The 9,858-nt window shown below is 48.0% G+C and overlaps 1 protein-coding gene across 1 annotated transcript; it reads left to right on the top strand.

The window, feature by feature from the left end:
• The first annotated feature begins 7,224 nt into the window (after nucleotides 1–7,224).
• LOC132590935 (olfactory receptor 52P1-like) lies at nucleotides 7,225–8,190 on the top strand. Its single transcript, XM_060263847.1, has one exon. It carries the CDS (start codon nucleotides 7,225–7,227, stop codon nucleotides 8,188–8,190), a length of 966 nt encoding a protein of 321 aa, XP_060119830.1.
• The last annotated feature ends 1,668 nt before the right edge of the window (nucleotides 8,191–9,858 follow it).

The raw sequence follows: 9,858 nt of genomic DNA, 5'->3' as shown, positions 1-9,858 counted from the left end.
AACCTGGGACCTTCTGCTTACCAAGCAGGTGCTCTACCACTGAGCCATAGCCCCATTCATGGCTCTCCAGGGCCTCCAGCTGAGGTTTTTCACACCTACTTGCCTGGACCCTTTTGAGTTGGAGATGCTGGGGATCGAACCTGGGACCTTCTGCTTACCAAGCAGATGCTCTGCCACTGAGCAACCATCCCTAAAAAGTCTTTCACATTACCTCCCACCTGGTTCTTTTAAGTGGAGATGCCGGGGACTGAACCGGGGACCTTCTGCTTACCAAGCATGTCAAGTCTGCAGATTCAATAACGAGTCAATGTAGATACAAAGAACTAGTTTATTGATACTGGTTACTTGCGGCCTTGGCCAGAGCTTGAAAAGACTGAAGACCGTATAATAGATACATTGCATATAAGGAACACTTCAAAGGGATTCCTACGGGCCAGGGAATCTAGCAAAGGGAACATTCACACATAGATGTTACTAATACATTCTCATGTTGATTAGAGGCCCACGGCCTTGGTACTCCAGGCTTCCTGTCTCCCTGGAGCCTGAGCTGAGAAGGTTCAGATAAGACTTTTCACACATCACCATTTCAAAGCAGGGACATTCTCTACGGAAGGGAGGGGGGAACAGGGGAGAGCTAGCTAGCAGCATTTGGTTACACTTTGGTTCTACCCAGCATGCTCTTTGAGTGAGCCAGAGTTCAAGCCAGACTTGACACTACCACTGAGCCACCATCTCTCCCCTAGTTATTGCTATTTAGTCTTTGCATATGTCAAAACATCTTCATTAAGTTGTATGCTAATTTGCTGTTCACCTGTGTAAAGGTATCTGCCTATATAAATATATGAAACATTCACTTCCATTTCAAAGTATCTGAGGAAGTGTGCGTGCACCTGAAAGCTCATACCTTGAATAATTTTTTCTTGGTCTTAAAGGTGCCCCTGGACTCAAAATCTGAATGAAATCAAGTCACACCAAAGCAAAGAAGGCATATCAAGAGTACAGAGTGTTATGATGATGTTGGCGAAAAAGGCCTGTTAGAAAGGAGATTCAGATTTTGCTGGCTTGCAGGATCCATGAGTTCTTTGAGCATGGGCAGAGTGTGCTCTTCAGGCTTTCATCTCCTCCCATGGACCAGCCCTTCAACATGAGTTTCCCTCTAAATCCATCATGGATAAAAACACATTCAATGAGTTCTTAGATCTAGCCATTAGGACCACCAAAAAATAATGTTCGAAGCTTGGTGCATCATGAGCCAGTTTGGTGTAGTCGTTAAGTGTGCAGACTCTTATCTGGGAGAACCGGGTTTGATTCCCCACTCCTCCACTTGCAGCAGCTGGAATGGCCTTGGGTCAGCCAGAGCTCTCTTATCTGGGAGAACCGGGTTTGATTCCCCACTCCTCCACTTGCAGCTGCTGGAATGGCCTTGGGTCAGCCAGAGCTCTCTTATCTGGGAGAACCGGGTTTGATTCCCCACTCCTCCACTTGCAGCTGCTGGAATGGCCTTGGGTCAGCCAGAGCTCTCTTATCTGGGAGAACCGGGTTTGATTCCCCACTCCTCCTCTTGCAGCTGCTGGAATGGCCTTGGGTCAGCCAGAGCTCTCTTATCTGGGAGAATCGGGTTTGATTCCCCACTCCTCCACTTGCAGCTGCTGGAATGGCCTTGGGTCAGCCAGAGCTCTCTTATCTGGGAGAACGGGGTTTGATTCCCCACTCCTCCACTTGCAGCTGCTGGAATGGCCTTGGGTCAGCCAGAGCTCTCTTATCTGGGAGAACCGGGTTTGATTCCCCACTCCTCCACTTGCAGCTGCTGGAATGGCCTTGGGTCAGCCAGAGCTCTCTTATCTGGGAGAACCGGGTTTGATTCCCCACTCCTCCTCTTGCAGCTGCTGGAATGGCCTTGGGTCAGCCAGAGCTCTCTTATCTGGGAGAACCGGGTTTGATTCCCCACTCCTCCACTTGCAGCTGCTGGAATGGCCTTGGGTCAGCCAGAGCTCTCTTATCTGGGAGAACCGGGTTTGATTCCCCACTCCTCCACTTGCAGCTGCTGGAATGGCCTTGGGTCAGCCAGAGCTCTCTTATCTGGGAGAACCGGGTTTGATTCCCCACTCCTCCACTTGCAGCTGCTGGAATGGCCTTGGGTCAGCCAGAGCTCTCTTATCTGGGAGAACCGGGTTTGATTCCCCACTCCTCCTCTTGCAGCTGCTGGAATGGCCTTGGGTCAGCCAGAGCTCTCTTATCTGGGAGAATCGGGTTTGATTCCCCACTCCTCCTCTTGCAGCTGCTGGAATGGCCTTGGGTCAGCCAGAGCTCTCTTTTCTGGGAGAACCGGGTTTGATTCCCCACTCCTCCACTTGCAGCTGCTGGAATGGCCTTGGGTCAGCCAGAGCTCTCTTATCTGGGAGAACCGGGTTTGATTCCCCACTCCTCCACTTGCAGCTGCTGGAATGGCCTTGGGTCAGCCAGAGCTCTCTTATCTGGGAGAACTGGGTTTGATTCCCCACTCCTTCACTTGCAGCTGCTGAAATGGCCTTGGGTCAGCTATAGCTGGCGTAGGAGTTGTCCTTGAAAGGGCAGCTTCTGGGAGAGCTCTCTCAGCCCCACCTACCTCACAAAGTGTCTGTTGTGGGGGAGGAAGATAAAGGAGATTGTGAGCCGCTCTGAGACTCTGAGGTTCGGAGTGGAGGGCGGGATACAAACCCAATATCATTATCATCGTCATGTTCTGCACTCAAGCTTTTGTGCCAATGTACGTCTGTTCTTCTCCATCCCATCCACTCCCTGATAAGTACTGAATCTGTGGTGTTCTGAGAGAGAGAGAGAGAAGGACATGGATAAAAGTATCAGGAGGACACGGATAGAGCCAAAATGGAGGAATGAGACTTCTGACCAGGCCTCCTGGAAGAGCTACATGGAACCGTTGGCTGACCAGCCTTGGAGAGATGAGTAGAACCAGAGAGTCCACACAAAGACTCCTTCATGCATTCAGAGTCCCAATAGCTGCCACCTGCTGTCAAGCATGCGGGTTCAATGACGAGTCAAAGTTGATACAAAGACTATGTTTATTGATAGACTAATACTTTGGTGTAACAGGTTCTTGAGAGTAATGCGGCCAATACATTGATACAATACTTTTAAGGCTTACTTCAAAAGGATTCCAAGGGATGGGGTTGTGGGGTAGCATTCACACATAAACTATCATAAATGTCTACACTCCCATAGTGTTATCAGGACGGCGTCCTTGCTTTCCCCACATGGCTCGTACTCCCTTACATGAATGTATGGGAAGGTGCTGATTACTTGGTTTCAGTTCTCACTACTTATTATTATAAGCCATAAACCAAGACGGGGGAAAGGGAAAGAATAACAAGCTAGCAAAGTTGGATCCTCCATAATACTTCACAGACCAAGTTAGGCAGGACCCTAAAGCAATCAATTATCAATGGAATGTCACCATGCTTGACACCTGCATTTATTCACTTGTGTTTGTTTATGCCCTGCTTTTATCCCCAGTTGGCACTTAAAACAGCTTAGAGCGCCGTTTCCTCACAACAAACCTATGAGGTAGGTCCGGTTGAGAGTCTGTGATGGACCTAAGGTCACCCAGCTTCCATGGGCAGGTCAGAAGGGTTCCTCTTTGGGTGGGTGGGGGGAAATGTCAGTGGTCACAGGGACCACATTCCAGGGGATGCTGCAGTGGGAGCAGGGAGGGGAGGGGAGCTTTGAGCCCATGTTCATGGCATCCCATTGGCTCTTTGGATATGCAACAGAACAGATAGGTAGGTTTGAAAGATAAATGATTTGGATGAAAGAACAGAGGGAATGCTTATTAAATTTGCAGATGATATGAAATTGGGAGGGGTCGCAAATACAGTAGAAGACAAACAGGATCCAGGATAACCTTGACAGGCTGGAAAACTGGGCTGGAACAAATAAAATGAATTTTGACCGGGACAAATGTAAAGTTTTGCATTTAGGTAGGAAAAACCAAATGCATCATTATAGGATGGGGGAGTCTTGTCTTGGCAGTAGGATGTGTGAGAAGGATCTAGGAGTCATAGAGGGCCCTACATTGAACATGAGTGAGCAGTGTGATGTGGTAGCTAAAAAGGCAAATGCGATTTTGGGTTGTATCAACCAAAGAACACATCCAGGGAAATGCTGATTGACACTTTGAGGCCAGGCAGCAAATTTTTCTCCAGGTCAGTTTGGCCGGGGATCCTGGAGGGTTTTTCGCTCTCTTTTGGATGTGGAGCAGGAGTCGCTGGGGGTGTGTGGGAAGAAGGACTTGTGAGTTTCCTGCACTGAGCAGGAGGCTGGACTAGATGACTCTGGAGGCCCCTTCCAACTCTGTGATTCTGTGGTTCTGTTTGAGTCTAGCAATACATTAGACACCAACAAGATATTCTAGCAGGTGTCTACAAAGCTACCATTATACTCAAATCGAGCTGTTCTGCCACAGACCTCCAGGTCTTTTCTCAGTGTTGCCAGATTTTTTTCTTGTCACCCAGCAACACAAACCCAAAACCTGCAGTTACCAAAACAAACCTGCAGTTATCAGAAGGCTAATGGAAAGGAAAGGTCCCCTGTGCAAGCACCAGTCATTTCCGACTCTGGGGGGACGATGCTTTCACAACGTTTTCACGGCAGACTTTTCACGGGGTGGTTTGCCCTTGCCTTCCGCAGTCCTCCACACTTCCCCCCCCAGCAAGCTGGGGACCCATTTTACTGACCACGGAAGGATGGAAAGCTGAGTCAGCCTTGGGCCGGCTACCCGAACCAGCTTCCGCCGGGATCGAACTCAGGTCATGAGCAGAGAGTTCAGATCACAGTACTGCAGTACTGCTGCTTTACCACTCTGCGCCACGGGGCCGCTAGAAGGCTAATACATACTCACTAATAAGTTTTAAGACCTCATAGATAAACTTTATTAGACTCCAAGTTTAGGAAAGCAAAACAGTTTATTAGACTCCAAGTTTCTCCTTTAGACAGAAGGCTTCAAATATATGGATAGAAAAGCAAAACATAAGTACATTTCAGAAAACAGTTACACAGTTAGAATTCAGTCAAGCATAAAGCATAGTTCCACAATAAATCAGAGAGCATATATCTATATCTATATCTATCTATCTATCTATCTATCTATCTATCTATCTATCTATCTATCTATCTATCTATCTATCTATCTATCTATCTATCTATCTATCTATCTATCTATCTATCTATCTAAATATATAAAAGTCCCAACAGGGACTTCACGTATTAGTCTACATTTCCCCATTTAAAATCGAAGAAGAAGATGAAGAAGATATTGGATTTATATCCCGCCCTCCACTCTGAAGAGTCTCAGAGTGGCTCACAATCTCCTTTCCCTTCCTCCCCCACAACAGACACCCTGTGAGGTGGGTGGGGCGGAGAGGACTCTCACAGCAGCTGCCCTTTCAAGGACAACCTCTGCCAGAGCTATGGCTGACCCAAGGCCATTCCAGCAGGTGCAAGTGGAGGAGTGGGGAATCAAACCCGGTTCTCCCAGATAAGAGTCCGCACACTTAACCACTACACCAAACTGGCTCTCGAAGTCCCATTTGTCTGACCTGACCAGCCTAGGGACAGTCCCCTGACTCTATTCAGATCAGACTTGAAATTAACAAAGGCTTCTTAATTTTGGAGCTGAGCCGCATGGAGGTCCCTGCCTCTCCATCCCACCAGCACCCTTTGCTCAAAAGCCCAGGGCTTGTAAAGGCTTGAACCCATCTCACCATCTCTGTCGTATCAGAGAGTATCAGATGTTTATGCATTCCAGAAAACTTCGGCTGCGTTTTAATGTCAACAACTCAAAACGTTGCCCTCAGTTCACTTCTGCCTTTAACCTACTTTTGCAAATGGCTTCCAGCAAATACCAAATAAGGGCCATACCATATAAGGCCTTTCCTGTCCTGAGACAGCTTATGAACTTCTGCACACTAACCCAGATTCCCCACTTTAGCTTTTCTCCGAGACAAATATAGAGGCTTCAGGTGTTTGAAGAGCTTAGAGCTGAAGAGCTCTTAGTGCCCATTTCGCAAGAGCTACTGCAGCCAAAATCATAAAGAGGGCCAACCCAAAATAAATTCTGCCACACTCAGCAAATAAAGTCTGGCTTTCACCCCGAATGGGTTAGCGGCAGCAGTTCTCAGGGGCTTCCTTAATGCTCCAAAGACCCGTCTTCTGGGCTGCCTCCCTTCTCTGCTTGTAGCTCTCCATCAACTCCATGTGGATCCTGTGAATTTAGGGGGAGGCGTTTGTGAGTTTCCTGCATTGTGCAGGGGGTTGGACTAGATGACCCTGGAGGTCCCTTCCAACTCTAGGATTCTGTGACTGTTAAGAGCAGTTCCTCAGTGGAACAGGCTTCCTCTGGAGGTGGTGGGCTCTCCTTCCTTGGAGGTTTTTAAGCAGAAGCTAGATGGTCACTTGACAGCAATGAAGATTCTGTGAATTTAGGGGGAGGTGTTTGTGAATTTCCTGCATTGTGCAGGGGGCTGGACTAGATGACCCCAGAGGTCCCTTCCAGTTCTATGATTCTAGGATTCTGCCCTGCCCTTCACTCAGAGTCTCCGAAGGGTTTACATTCTCCTTTCCCCACAACAGAGACCCTGTGAGGTAGGTGGGGCTGAGGGAGCTCTGACAGAAACGGCTCTTGGGAGGATCAGCTCTGAGAGATTCTAGGATTCTATGATTCTCCTTTGAGGCTTTTCAACAGAGGCTAGATGGCCATCTGACAGCAATGAGGTTCCTGTGAATTTAGGGGGAGGTGTTTGTGAGTTTCCTGCCTTGTGCAGGGGTTGGACTAGATGGCCCTGGAGATCCCTTCCAGCTCTATGATTCTATGATTCTGATAGAGCGGTTCCTCAGTGGAACAGGCTTCCTCTGGAGGTGGTGGGCTCTCCTTCCTTGGAGGTTTTTCAACAGAGGCTCGATGGCCCTCTGACAGCAAGGCTGATCCTGTGGATTTAGAGGGAGGTCCTTGTGATTCTCCTGCCTTGTGCAGGGGGTCGGACTAGATGACCCTGGAGGTCCCTTCCAACTCTAGGATTCTGTGGTTCATGACACCGCCTGAGGGTAGATGGATGGGAGCTAATATGGCTGCTCCTGCAGCTGATCTCTGTCTCTCCTAACTCTGCCCTTGTTTTCAGGATAAAGAGAACTGCCATAATCCAGAACTGACAGAGCCACTCCCTGAAGCCCATAATGTCAGCTGCTAACTGGACTTTCCTCCACCCCTCCACCTTCGTCCTTGTCGGGATCCCAGGCCTGGAAGCTTTCCATGTCTGGATCTCCATCCCCTTCTGCTCCATCTACATCTTCTCTCTTCTTGGGAACTGTCTCCTCCTGGGGGTCGTCAAGACCGAGCCCAGCCTCCACGAGCCCATGTACCTCTTCCTGGCCATGCTGGCTGTGGCTGACTTGGTGGTCTCCACTACCACCTTGCCCAAAATCTTGAGCATCTTCTGGTTTCGACAGAGAGTCATCCGAGCCGATGCCTGCCTGGCCCAGGTGTTCCTGATCCATTCCGTCTCCACCATGGAGTCCGGGTTCTTTGCTGCCATGGCCTTTGACCGCTACGTGGCCATTTGCAACCCCCTGAGACACTCCAGCATCTTGACCAATGCTGTCATCGCAAAAATAGGCCTGGTGGTCGTCATCCGTGGAGCAGTGCTGCTCTGCCCCCACCCCTTCCTGCTGAGAGGACTGCCGTACTGCAAAGGCAACATCATCTCCCACACCTACTGCGAGTTCATGGCCCTGGTGAAACTGACCTGTGCCGACACCCAAGCGACCAAAACCTACAGTCTGACTGTTGCCTTCCTGACCGGAGGGCTGGATTTCATCCTTATTGTCCTATCCTACATCCTGATCTTGCGGACTGTCTTCCGGCTTCCCTCCAAGAAGGCCCGGATCAAATCCCTGGGTACCTGCGGCTCCCACGTCTGCGTCATCCTAGTGTCCTACACGCCGGCATTCTTCTCGTTCCTGACCCACCGTTTCGGTCACAGCATTGGTCTCTCCCTCCATATCATTGTGGCCAACATCTATGTCCTGGTCCCGCCCATGATGAACCCCATTATCTATGGAGTGAGGACCAAGAAGATCCGAAAAGTCGTCCTCGGACTCTTCAGGTTTTCCTCTCCTCGTGACATCAAACCTGGAAAGTAAAGGCAACCAGAATTTTGCCCCCAATGTTAATTCTCACTTGTCCCCAGCCGTTACCACGCTCCTTTCATCCGAGACGGGAGCTGCCTTTCCCTGCTGACCTCAATGTTTTCAGCACAACCAATTTGATGCATCTTTTAGACTTTTTCCCACATTCATTCACCACACCTCAAAAAGGATATTATAGCACTGGGAAAAGTCCAGAAAAGGGCAACTAGAATGATTAAAGGTTTGGAACACTTTCTCTATGAAGAAAGGTTGAAACGCTTGGGGCTCTTTAGCTTGGAGAATCGTCAACTGAAGGGTGACATGATAGAGGTTTACAATATTATGCATGGGATAGAGAAGGTAGAGAAAGAAGTCCTTTTCTCCCTTTCTCACAATGCAAGAACTCATGGGCATTCGATGAAATTGCTGAGCAGCCAGGTTAAAACGGATAAAAGGAAGTCCTTCTTCACCCAAAGGGTGATTAACATGTGGAATTCACTGCCACAGGAGGTGGCGGCGGCCACAAGAATAGCAAGCTTCAAGAGGGGATTGGATAAAAATATGGAGCAGAGATTCATCAGTGGCTATTAGCCACAGTATATATATATGTGTGTGTGTGTGTGTGTGTATGTGTGTATATGTATGTATGTATGTGTGTGTGTGTATGTATGTATGTACACACACACATATATTGGCCACTGTGTGACACAGAGTGTTGAACTTGTGTTGAAGTGGCTGGGCCATTGGCCTGATCCAACATGGCTTCTCTTATGTTCTTATGTTCATTGTTTGCATGTTTTTAATTGCTGTTGCATGGAATGCGATTGTGGAAGAGCGTGGGCACCAAACGGAGATTGTGTTTCTGTCTGATGCAAACGGAAATCAGTAATCTCTCTCTTCATATTTGTGGGCATGCAACAGCTTTTATAAATTTGTTTAGGGTTCTGAGAAGTCTTTGCACTTTGCTGGCTTTCTTTGCATGCACATGGAAGTTCATACCTTGAATAAAACGTCTTCAGAGGAGCATAGGATACAATACCCATGTGGTTAGCTGGTGGGGTAAAATGGGACTTAGAAGAAGAAGATATTGGATTTATATCCTGCCCTCCACTCCAAATCTCAGAGTCTCAGAGCGGCTCACAATCTGCTTTACATTCTATGCTGTATATTTTGATTGTTTGTTGATTGTTTTATGATTTTATTGTAGGATTTTTACTGTTTTATTGTTTTATCATGCTTGTGATCTGCCCTGAGCCCATTATGGGGAAAGGCGGACTATAAATCTACTAAATAAAAATAAAAAAATAAATACCTTCCTCCCCCACAACAGACACTCTGTGAGCTGGGTGGGGCTGAGAGAGCTCTCCCAGCAGCTGCCCTTTCAAGGACAACTCTTACAAGAGCTCTGGCTGACCCAAGGCCGTTCCAACAGCTGCAAGGGGAGGAGTGGAGAATCATACTCAGTTCTCCCAGATAAGAGTCTGTGCATTTATATATATATATATATATATATATATATATATATATATATATATATATATACACACACACACACACACTGTGGCTAATAGCCACTGATGGACCTCTGCTCCATATTTTTATCTAACCCCTTCTTGAAGGTGGCTATGCTTGTGGATGCCACCACCTCCTGTGGCAGTGAATTCCACATGTTAATCACCCTTT

The sequence above is a fragment of the Heteronotia binoei genome, unplaced genomic scaffold (assembly GCF_032191835.1).
Source record: "Heteronotia binoei isolate CCM8104 ecotype False Entrance Well unplaced genomic scaffold, APGP_CSIRO_Hbin_v1 ptg001202l, whole genome shotgun sequence".
Taxonomy (NCBI): Eukaryota; Metazoa; Chordata; class Lepidosauria; order Squamata; family Gekkonidae; genus Heteronotia; species Heteronotia binoei.
The sequence above is the reverse complement of the archived record's forward strand: the minus strand, read 5'-3'. Positions and strand labels throughout refer to the sequence as shown.